The sequence below is a fragment of the Pan troglodytes genome, chromosome 2, assembly GCF_028858775.2.
Source record: "Pan troglodytes isolate AG18354 chromosome 2, NHGRI_mPanTro3-v2.0_pri, whole genome shotgun sequence".
NCBI classification, from domain to species: Eukaryota; Metazoa; Chordata; class Mammalia; order Primates; family Hominidae; genus Pan; species Pan troglodytes.
Window position 1 is genome coordinate 7,097,874 of NC_086015.1, and position 12,287 is coordinate 7,110,160.

General features: G+C 43.9%; 1 protein-coding gene across 1 annotated transcript in view; it reads right to left on the reverse strand.

Annotated features, from left to right (window-relative positions):
* Positions 1 to 8,029: 8,029 nt before the first annotated feature.
* IL5RA (interleukin 5 receptor subunit alpha) overlaps positions 8,030 to 12,287 on the reverse strand; it is a 40,258-nt gene continuing 36,000 nt past the window's right edge. The window contains exon 12 of the mRNA XM_054681385.2: positions 8,030 to 8,205. Coding sequence (XP_054537360.1) covers positions 8,119 to 8,205 — 87 coding nt within the window. The 3' untranslated portion in view covers positions 8,030 to 8,118. The remainder of the gene's footprint in view (positions 8,206 to 12,287) is intronic.

A 12,287-nucleotide genomic window follows, 5' to 3' on the forward strand; every position in this document is an offset into this window, starting at 1 on the left:
CTCAAACAAACAAACAAAAGGACTAGAATTTAGAACATAGACTCATTAGTGGATTTCATACACCTAGAAATAAATACTTAGAGAAAGGACAGGATGGAGTAAGGAACTAGACTCTGAAGTTCAACTAGAGAACATTCTAGGACAAGTAGGCAGGCCAGAGGAAATGGTGAGGTAGAAGGGTGAGATGTCTGAGATTCAGATGCTGGAGGTGGAGAAGTTCTGAGTGCTGGCCAGGCCCAGGGCACAGCCATCTGGAGGAATGGGATAGGATAGGTCCCTGGAGAGGGTTTTAGTTATTCAGCAAGGGACTATTGGCAGCCCTCTCTGTACCAGGCACTATTCTGGGCATAGAAGAATGATGTGGCATTCAGATGTGTGTGAGGAAGCCAAGGCACCAGTAACAGTATTTTGTCACAATACAGAGAAATGCAATGATAATAATAATAGTAAACAGTGATTATGCTTATAATATGTGCCAGACTCAGTGCAAATCAACCTACTGATTTAGTTACCATTTATTATTCCTATTTTATATACAGAGGATTGAGGTTGACAGGTTCACATTTGTCCCTGATCATACAGTTGATCAGAGAGACCAGGAATTGAAATGCTGGTGGCTTGGGTTTAAGGCCCTACTCCAAAACATTAGATGTCTCTATCTGTAAATAGATAATACATAAACAATAAGGTAGATAGATAGATAAATAGACAGATAGATACGGTTCCCATATAGCAACAAGAAGGAAAGGCAGTCATGAGCTTCAGGCTGCTCTAAAGTGGCTCAGCTTCTCTGCTTCTCTTTCCTTGACTGCAAATGTTGTTTTTTGCATGTTCGTTGTCCTTGACTTCAGGTGTCTTAGAGCTGTTTCTTTAAACTCTGGCTACCCTGCAAGATCAGGATTACCTGATAAAATAGGAGAGGACCTGTTAAACTTGGATTTCAGATTTAAAAAAAAAGTTATGCTTCTTTAGTATAAGTATGCCCCATGTGATATTTATTTGAAATTCAACTTTAACTGAGCGTCTTATTTTTATTTGCTAAATCTGGCAACCTGACACCAGGAGGTCTTCATTACTCCCATTGAAGTAATTAATTTGTAATTCAAAATTTCAGGGTCTTGCCGATGTGTTGTCAGATCTCTGAAGGTCAATGGCTCTGAGGGCGAGACATGAAGTTTGCTGTTTTCAGTTCTGTTTCGTTTGCTGAACTCTCCTTCCCACTTTTCCTTGGTTGGTGTGAGGATGGGATGTGTGTGTGTCCAGAGAGACAGGGCTGGTGGGTGAAGTTCCTCTTAGAGCTGGCAGAGAAGAGGTTTTGTTTTTTTTTGTTTGTTTTTTGAGACGGAATTTTGCTCTTGTTGCCCAGGCTAGAGTGTAATGGCGCAATCTCGGCTCACTGCAACCTCCGCCTCCTGGGTTCAAGTGATTCTCCTGCCTCAGCGTCCTGAGTAGCTGGGATTACAAGCATGCGCCGCCACGCCTGGCTAATTTTGTATTTTTAGTAGAGACGGGTTTCTCCATGTTGGTCAGGCTGGTCTCGAACCCCTGATCTCAGGTGATCCACCCGCCTTGGCTTCTCAAAGTGCTGAGATGACAGGCATGAGGCAGTGCACCCAGCCCAGAAAAGAGTTTTAAGACAAGGGAATCTTTCCCCAGCAAAGGCCCACATTATGTGGCAAGAAGGTGTTAAAGCAGGTGGAAGGGATTCCAGAAATATTCTGAAAGGTTAAAAAAATGGGCTTGTTGCCAAGAACATAAGCCACAGCACAGCTAGTTGGAAAACTATGTAGTGGACGCATCATTTATCAACTGCAGTGTTGGGACCAAATATCTGAGACCAAACAACTGGCAGTTAGAATTGGTCCAGTTGTTCCTCTTGAATTTAGTGGTTAACAAATAAGATATTGAGTGCATACTATGTGTCAAGCACTTGCTGGGCACTGGAGAAACTGAGATAAATAGGGTTAAGTCTTCCCTCATGGTTCACTGAAGGAGACAGAAATACACTTATTGAAGGATGGTGTGAATAGTGTGACAGATAAAGGTATGAACAGAATGCTGGACCTGTGTTTCTTGCAAAACCTACTTATAATGAGGTTAAGTTCAGTCAAACACAATTTTTTTTACCATTGATCCCCCAGGATAGAATATTTTTATTCGATTAAACATGATTATTTTCCCAAATTGGTTGCTTTTCTTAAAAAAAAGAAAAACACATTCATAAATATTTTGAATCCATTAAGCCATGTGTAAATATTGGCCCTCTGGGAAAATCTAGCTCATTGCCCGCTTTTTTTGTAAATAAAGATTTATTGCAACATAGCCATGCTGATTTATAGATTGCCTATGGCCACTTCTGTGCTATCACGGAAGAACTGAGCGGCTGCCACAAAGACCATATGGTCCTCAAAGCTGAAAATATTTACTATCTAGCCCTTTAAGAAGAGTTTGCTGGCTCATGCCTGTAATTCCAACACTTTGGGAGGCCAAGGGCTGGATGATCACTTGAGCCCAGTAGTTCAAGACCAGCCTGGGTAACATGAGAGACCCTGTGTCTACAAAAAAATTTTATAAATTAGCTGGGCATGGTGGCACAGCCATGTGGTCCCAGCTACTTGAGAGGCTGAGGTGGGAGGATCATTTGAGCCCGGGAGGTCGAGGCTGGAGTGAACGGTGATCACAGCACTGCACTCCAGCCTTTCCAGCCTGGGTGAGACAGGAGACCCTGTATTTAAAAAAAAAAAAAAAAAAAAAAAAAAAGGCAGCAGCAGCTTGCCGACCTTTAAACTACGACAGCAGTACTTTATTGCTGATTTCGTTCTTGCAATTTTCCCCTCAGGTTTCTGTGTTCTTCCAGTGTATTACTTGGCAGGGACACATCTTTGCTTTTAATTTTAATAAATGAAACAAACCTAATAAAACACCTTCAAGTTGAAAAGAGTCCGCTAGAACTTTAAAATCATGCACACGGGCCATGTGGGCGGCTTTGTGTTGCTCCTGACAACCAACAACGCAGATGTCTGCTGAGAGCCAAACGGTGGGTGGTGCCGGCCGGGGAGGTGCCCTGGGAGCTCGGGGGAGCCCGGGTGTTGGCGGCGGCTGAGGCGGAGGCAGCGTTTCCGAGACGAGCATCACACCAACTGTGAGTATTTACTACTTCATTAATTTCAGCTCCAGTGACGATTTAACTTCTGCTATAACCACACAGCTTTAATAAATGAACCTACCATTAGAACATAGTTCTTTAGACTCTATATTGTTTTCCGTTCTTTTAAATATTTAATAAGCTCACTTCCTTTTCCTTCGTCTGGTTACTCAACCAGCAGTCAGTTCCTCCTTGGGGCTTATGGACACAAAGATAAATCAGACACTGCTCTTGGCCTCAGAGTGTCTGCACTGGAAACGAGACAGAGCATTGTTAGAGTCCAGGCCGGGCGCCGTGGCTCACGCCTGTAATCCCAGCACTTTGGGAGGCCGAGGCGGGTGGATCACGAGGTCAGGAGATCGAGACCACCCTGGCCAACATGGTGAAAACCCGTCTCTGCTAAAAATGTAAAAATTAACTGGCTGTGGTGGCACGTGCCTGTAGGCCCAGCTACTGGGGAGGCTGAGGCAGGAGAATGGCTTGAGACCGGGAGGCGGCGGTTGCAGTGAACCGAGATCGCGCCACTGTACTCCAGCCTGGGCGACAGAGTCAGACTCTGTCTCAACATAAATAAATAAATGAAAGTCCAATCACTGATAGAATTAAACAAAAGGAACATAGAGGGACACTTAATTCAAACTGGAAGTTGAGCAAAGATTTTCAGGTGGCAAAGAGCCGAGACTTAGAAGATAAATCAAAATGTCAACAAAATGAAAAGAGGTTGAAAAGGCTTTTTCCACCAGAGAAAGTTTCGGCAGAGGCATGGAGTGATGCAGTAGCATGGAGCTACAGGGAAATAATCAGCACATTGGTGAGAATGGAGGTAGGAGTATTTGGGTATGTGCCTGGAGAGCTAGTAAGGAGCTGAGTCATAGTGGACTTTGCCTTAAAAGGAGCTTTAACTTGAAGGTGACGGGGAGTTATATAGGCACATGTGCCTTTTACATTGATCCTTCAAAGGGAGGAAATACTGGAGGCCATGAGTTCAGTTCAGAGGCTACTGTAATAGTCCTAGCTGAGAGATGGAGGAAGACAATGGTGGGGACAGAGAAGGGGAATATTTAGGGGAAAAATGAGAAAGGTACCCACCCCTCTTTAATTGCAGACTTAGACAATTCACTGTCATTTATGTTTAATATTTCTCATTCTGAAACATATTTATATTCACATCTATTACCCACAAAACAGGAAATAAGCATGATTGTCTTTCAGTACAATACAAAATTCCAAAGGAAGGAATGGTTTTGAAAAAATTTGCACCCTGGTACTCAATTTGAAGGATGTAGAAGCAGGAATAGCTAGCACCAAGTCCTATTCTAATTAGGGTTTTCACCTTTACTTGTGCCATCAGAGATTGTTTTCAGTTCTCTGTTCTCACTTCCAGATATCTACTTTTTCTTTAACAAATTAGCACCTCGGGCTTATTAATTCCACCGGCAGATGGTCCTGACACATAGAAGTCTCACCATGAAAACGTTTGGATTTTTAATCAGGATGTTCTTGGCCCACGTGGATTCTTCCCCAGCCTGCATGAATAGCTTGAGGTCTGAGGCATTTCAATGAGGCTCAGGTGGTCGGGCTGTTGGCAAATGTGACCTTCACCCTCCAGTCTCCCCAGCACTCCCCCATGCTGCACGCAGTGAATTCCAAATGCCAAGGAAAGAAATTGGGCTAAAAATCCCTATTGGAACGGATATCTTGGAAAAGCATGTTTGTTCTGATCCCGTGGCCGTGGAGGCTCTAGGAGAAAAGTGACTCTCTACCCTAGTGAGAGATGGCAAGAGATGGGAGCCAATATCATGACTTTACCTTACTTCAACCTGCTGCTGATGGGGTTTACTGTTAAGTGAATTTCAAACTCTGACTTGCTATGACAAGGCTGGTGAGAACAGTATAGACCACTCACAGTGAGCCACTTCTGAAATGCCTCTTACACAGCAATTTATACATAACCATTTAGACACTTTGGCAGCAAAAACATCCAGGTCGCAGTAGCCCAGTGGTTAGGCACATGTGTCTCCCGGTTGCTTCTAACTAACCACATTCTCATTAGATACCCAGCTTCCTCCCCGTGTCATTACTGTAGGCCTTGAGGATCTCTGCCAAATACTGTTCAGTCTAACCTATATACAAGGTGCCGTATCAGGGCTGACAGAGGGTTTAAGAAACATTTATGTTTTCTTAAGTCAGATACTGTCCTAGACACTGCAGACAAAAAGACGTATTTCACACAAGCTCCATCCTCCTGGAAGCCGCAGTCTAGAGGGGAGGCCTCCCAGCTGTTAATGGTATATTCTACAATGCAGTAGCTCTAACACGGGTATGAGGCCCAGAATGAGAATCCAGAGGCGGGATCAACCAACTCTGCTTTTAAAGGCTTCATGGAAGAAGTGATGATGGTTACGGGTTCCCAAAGAATGACTATGAGTTGCACAGGGCAAGAAGGGAGGAAGGAGTTCCCAATCCACCAAGGAGGCCAATGGGCTACTTTGTGTTGCTCCTGAAACACATATACCAAGGGCCAGATAATGGTACCAGCTCAGGGAAGTGTGGCAAGGAGCTCCACAGAGCCCAGGTGATCTATGGCTGCTGAGTTGGTGGGAGGAGTCTGAAGTGGGCACCACACCAAGCACTGAAGAGCTGGCCACATTTGTGGTGGGGGAAGCTCCCTGCTTCTGTTCCTGCCTCCTAAGCAGAGGCAGTTTCCACAATGCCAACTGTCTAGGCTCTGGTTTGAAAGAGGTCAGACAGGGTGCTCCAAGCCTCCCCAAAAGGACAGTTTTCTGGGGACAGGCCTTTTCTGTCACTTCTTCCTTCAGCGGCTGATTTTCAAATTTTGGTATTCATAAGACTCTCCTGGAGCAGCAGTTCTCCGAGGGTGTCCTGGAGACCAGCAGCATGAGCATCACCTGAGAACTTGTTAGAAATGCAGCTTTTCAGACCCCACCCAGACCTATTCAATTAGAGACTCTAAGAATGGAGCCCACTCCTCTGTGTCTTAAGGAGCCCTCCAGGCGCCTCTGATTCTGACCTAAGGTGTTCATTAAAAATACAGTTTCCTGGCCAGGAATGCTGGTTCATGCCTGTAATCCCAGTACTTTGGAAGGCTGAGGCGGGTGTATCGCTTGAGCCCAGGAGTTCGAGATGAACCTAGACAGCATGGCAAAACCCCAGCTTTACAAAAAATAATACAAAAAAGAGCTGGGCATGGTGTTATGCACCTGTAGTCCCAGCTACTTGGGAGGCTGAGGGAGGAGGATGGCTTTAGCCCAGGAGAGGGAGGTTGTAGTGAGCTAAGATCACATCACTACACTCTAGCCTGGGTGACAGAACAAGACTGTCTCCACCGCCCACCCCACAAAAAAAAAAAAAAAAAAAAAAAAAACGGGTTTGAGATTCTGAATCATTCGAGTGACCAAACGTTTTAAACATTTTGCCAACTATTGCAGCACCTCCATGGGCGTTGCCTTCTCAGCCACACCCCTAAGCAGGCCTCAGCTTTCCCTGACACTCCTCTGCACATTTCTGGGGTCACTTTTACCTGAGCCTGGTATTCAACTCCTCACTATGCCATTTCCTATCAACTTCTCTGAACCTTAGTAACTGCAACTATAAAATGGGACAGTAATACCGATTACTATAAGACAGTGCAGGCTTGTCAAGATTCAAGATGTTTCTGTGCCTATTACCCAGGGTTCAACCCTCTGCTAGTTACAGTGGATAATTACAGGTTAGTTAAGAAAACAAACCTGGAAATATATGGTAGTCAGTGTGTCCCCACCGATGGATCAAAACTGACTAAAACACCTCCAGAAAGCATTTAAAGAGTGTGCCAGGTGGGGATTCTGGGCACTGTTACCTGCTTTCTAGGCCTTCAGCTTCTTGACCAAGGGCCATGTGGAATCAGCACTGTTTGGGTTCCTTCCTCTTGCCCACCTCTGCCCAGGACACACCTGTGCTTGGTTCCACCTGCAGTTCACCACCCGTCACAAAGGCCTCCAATCTGGATGCAGACTCATATACGAAGATGTTAGGAAGAAGAATTTCTGTGTATATTGGGATATTTGATGGGATGGCCTTGTAGAAACCTTTCCAAACTTGAGAGACTAGGATTGATCTGGCATTACTTGACCAACAAGTTGTTCTGAAGTCTTTGGCAGCAAACATCTCTTCAGAAAGTTCATTCTTGATTCAGTGGTCCCTTTCATGATTGAATTATGCTCAATGACTTTCTCAGCACATTTCCAGAATATTAAGGCTTCCTTCAAGAATATAATATTTGAACAAAATCTGTCCTCTCTTTTAATATGGGGTGATATCTTAGCTCTATTATGCTTTTAAATTAGTTGGTTTCAAATGATGTATCCTGGATCAGGCCTCTGGAGCTTGAGATAATTTCTCTCTCTCTCTCTCATACACACACATACACAATCTACCTAGAAAAAGATCATTCTAGAATGTAGGGGGGTGAGGAATTTGTGGCTCTCACTTGCTATAGAAAGGACAGTCTTGAATCCAAGTTCATGATTCACTCCAGGCTGGTGCAAAATGCTTTCTTCCTCAGATGGTAGCTGAGTGCTACAACTGGCAGCTTAAACAGCCAAATGGGCACAGCCAGAAGTAAATGCAGCTGGATGTTAGCCTTAAAAGCTGTCTCTTGCGCATGAAAAGTCTGAGGTGAGTCAAGCAAATTGCAAAGATTGGCAGGTGAGGAGGTGCTACCCTGTACGGCATGGGGAGAAAAAACATGGCAAAATGCTTGGATGAATCAACTTCCCTGCTGTAGGTGAGGCGATTTTGATGAAGCATCCATACTTTTAAGAGATACAAGACTGGTGTATCTGGGTGTATTTCTTCGCAGCTAAATTGAGTGTTGCCTAAATTCTGAACACCTCTTAGCCAAGAGCCAGCATCCCTGTTCTTTTTACTGAGGCAGGTGTGTGTGAGTTCATCAGAGGATGCCACAGTGACAGTCAAAACACAGAATCCTCCAGGGTCTCAACTCCAATCTTCTCTATATAACAGATGACTTCAATTTCCGTCTCACTGGACCCAGCTTTCTGCAAAACAAATCATCTTTCCTTAGATGTCGTTTAGAGAACTTTTGGGTTCTTTGAAATCTTTACAATTGGCTTTAAGTCTATTATTTTTTTAATAAAAATAGTAAATGTTCACAAAGAAGATGTGAAAAATAAAGTGGGAAGAAGAAGGAAATACCTAGCCATACACCTATCTCCCAAACACAGCCCACTGCTTCTCCTAAGCCTTTCTTTCTAGGCATAATGTTTTCTTTAGACTTACTTGAAGTCATATTATGGATACACATCTTTTTTTTTTTTTTTTTTAGACAGAGTCTCACTCTGTCACCCTGGCTGGAGTACAGTGGCATGATGTCGGCTCACTGCAACCTCCACCTCCCAGGTTCAAGTGATCCTCCTGCCTCAGCCTCCCAAGTAGCTGGGACTACAAGTACACACCACCATGCCCGGCTAATTTTTGTATTTTTAGTAGAAACAGGGTTTCACCATGTTGGCCAGGTTGGTCTCGAACTCTTGACCTTGTGATCCCCCCACCTCGGCCTCTCAAAATGCTGGGATTACAGGCATGAGCCACCACGCCCGGCCGGATACACATCTTTAAAAATTGATTTCTTTCTCTCTGACATCACTGATTGTAAATTACATTGTTAAATGTGCTTTGGCGGCATCACTTTTGATAGCTTCATCATATTCCTTCCATAATTTACTACAGTATCCCCCTAACTTTGGACAGTTCTGACCCATTTTGGCTATAATGAATAATGCTGATAATAGTTGGAAAATTGGTAACAAAAAATAAAATTGCCTGTAAGAGTTCCTATTCCTTTATCTCATTTACTCATCCAAAATATTTTTTACTAACCGCTCCACACTAGCCGCAGTGCCGCGTCTCGGGAATTCACTGATGCACACAGCAGGCATGGCTCCTGCCTTTATCCATTTTACTGTTAATAGTTTACGGGCAACTTAATTGGAGGAGGAACTCTCTCTTGGCCATTGTAGAAACAGGGAACAGCTGGAAACCAGTCTCATAAATTGAAAGCTCAGGCCAGGTGGCGTGGCTCATGCCTGTAATCCCAACACTTTGGGAGGCTGAAGCAGGCGCATAGCTTGAGCCCAGGAGTTGGAGACCAGCCTGGTGAGACCTTGTCTCTATAAAAAATGTCTAAATAAGTAAATTATCAGAAAACTCAGGATGTGATTTTTTAGAATAAGCCTTTCTTTTTGACTGCTAAAGGCCAACTTTCTTCCTTCACAGTGTGTGTGTGTGTGTGTGTGTGTGTATTTTTTTTCCTTTTTTTTTTTTTTTTTTGGCAAGCTCTGGCTCCATCACCCAAGCTGCAGTGCAGTGGCACAATCTCAGCTCACTGCCACCTCCACTTCCTGGGCTCAAGCCATCTTCCCACCTCAGCCTCCCGAGTAGCTGGGACTACAGGTGTGCACCACCGTGCCTCAGTAATTTTTGTATTTTTTGCAGAGATGGGGTTTTGCCATGTTGGCCAGGCTGGTTTCAAACTTGTGAGCTCAAATGATCTGCCCATTTTGGCCTCTCAAAGTGCTGGGATTACAGGCATGAGCCACTGTGTCCGGCCCTTCACTTATGTCTAAATTTCTAACTAACTGAGGTCTAAATTTCTAACTGAGGTCTGAACAAGCAAAAACTTGCTTCTAGGGTGGCAGAGCTCCTCTAAGTCCTGGGACTTTGGGCACCCACCCCAAGCTCAGAGGTGCACATTACCATGAAAAGCAGAGGGTTTCCTTTCCCACTAGCCAAACATTTCCCAGTGGCCACTGCCCATAGCACCAATGTGCCCTCTTGTCACCCTTGTAGCACAGCCTCTGAGAATGGGTTGGATGGCTTTTGTCCTTGGAGGTGAAGGCTGTGCACGGCCTCATGGGGCCCAGCTGTAGGCAGCTCTGCACTGGCTCTCATCCCCTCTCAGGTGGAGAATTTAGGTCATAGAGCCCACAGCACCAGGCAGTACTTCATTTCTCCCATTCTATGTGCTCTTTCTTTCTCCTCTCAGGCTCTAACTGCTTTGTTTTTATGTGAAACTCTGCAATGTGAGAAGAGAATAAGTTGTCCTGAGAAGCCAGGCGCTGAGTGCCGTCATTCATCCTCTGCTTATTCTGAAACCAGCTTGTCTGCCCCAAGTTGTTATTTTACACACATGACTTGATTTTAATTAACAACAAATCACAACCTTATACAATAAGCTTTTATACCAGTTTATTTCACCAACTTCGGAATATTAAAGGAAATCTTTTGGGGCTCTCTAGGGAAATTAGATACCAGCATTAAGATGTTCCATTAAGAGGCCAGGACAAATGACTTCAGTTGGCTGCTTAAACTAGATGTGGGCTGGGTGCAGTGGCTCATGCCTGTAATCCCAGCACTTTGGGAAGGCTGGATCACTTGAGGTCAGGAGTTCAAGACCAGCCTGGCCAACATGGCGTAACACTGTCTCTACTAAAAATACAAAAATTAGCTGGGCGTGGTGGCGGGCACCTGTAATCCCAGCTATATGGGAGGCTGAGGCAGGAGAATCACTTAAACACGGGAGGTGGAGGTTGCAGTGAGCCGAGATTGTTCCACTGCACTCCAGCTTGGGTGACAAAGCGAGACTCCATCTCAAACAAACAAACAAAACCAGATGTGGTTACTCAGGGGTGAGTGTGCTAGAGCAAGGAGGGACTGGCAGCACACATCCAGAACAGGCACCAAAGCTCCACCTTGGGGCCCACTCTTCTTCCCAAAGAACTCAGTGAACAAGAGCAGATGCGCCATTCCTCTGATAAAGGAGAACACAAAGATCCAACCATGGGCAGAATGATTCTTTTGCCAGCCTCCATTCTCTACTTCAGTCAGCTAGTAACTGTAACTGTCTATATATCCTTCCAATACCCAAACTGCAAACGCTAAGGAAAGTTCACCACTTATTGAAATTAATCATTTTGGTGAGTTTTTCCACGAACCCTTTCTTTTCCCTACAACCAGTCACCAGGTGGTTCATCCAATCATGAGTTACTTCATTTGAGAGAAACCTAAATTTGCTAAGAAAACTGTTTGATCTAAATCAAGGGTTGGCAAACTACAGCCGTGGGCCAAATCTGGCTTGTTGCCTGTTTTTGAAAATGAAGTTTTATTGGAGCACAGCCATGCTCATTCATGAGCACATTTTCTGCGGCGACTTTCACACTACAATGGCAGAGTTGAAGAGTTGAGACAGAAACCATTTGTCCCTCAAATATTTACTACCTGGCCCTTTACAGAAAAAGTTTCTTGAGCCCTGATCTAAATAACCGTTCACCTTAAGGATAAATTTGACAAAGTGCAATAATCATACACTGAAAAATCACAAACCATTGCTGAGAGAAGGTAAAGAAAACCTAAATAAATGGAGTGATATGCTATGTTTATAGATAAGACTTAGGATGTCACTTTTCCCCAAATTAACTTACAACTCAACACAATCTCACCCCAAATCCCAGCTACCTTTTTTTGTAGAAAATTATCAGCTGAATCTAAGATGTATATGAAAATGCAGAGGACCTAGAATAACCAAAACAACTTTTTAAAAAATCACTTTTGGAGGCCTTACACAAATGGTCTCGTGGTTTACGATAAAGCTACAGTAATCAAGACAGTATTGTATTGGCATAAAGATAGACAAATAGATCAATAAAACCAAACAGATAGTCCATAAATAGAACCAACGACATACAGCAACTAATTTCCTACAGAAATGCCAAGAAAATTCACTGGGGAAAGGATGATTCACTTCAACAAATGATGCTGGAACAACTGGAGAGCCATAGCTCAGTGACCACTGGGCTGAACCTAAGCGCTCTGAATGGTGAACAGGCCTAAGAAAATGCATATTGGGTAAAATAATTTGCCTTTTCTATGGTCTTTTTTATACTAAAGAGCTAAAGTTCCCTCTGAAAATTCTGTATTAACTAAGATATTCATGTGGAAACACGGAGTCTTAAAACATTAGAGCTAAGCAGAACATTGTACAATCTCATCTGTGTCCCTTATTATACCAGAAAGAAATTCAGAACTCAGAGGGTTGAAGAGATTGTCCAAAGTCAGTTAAGGG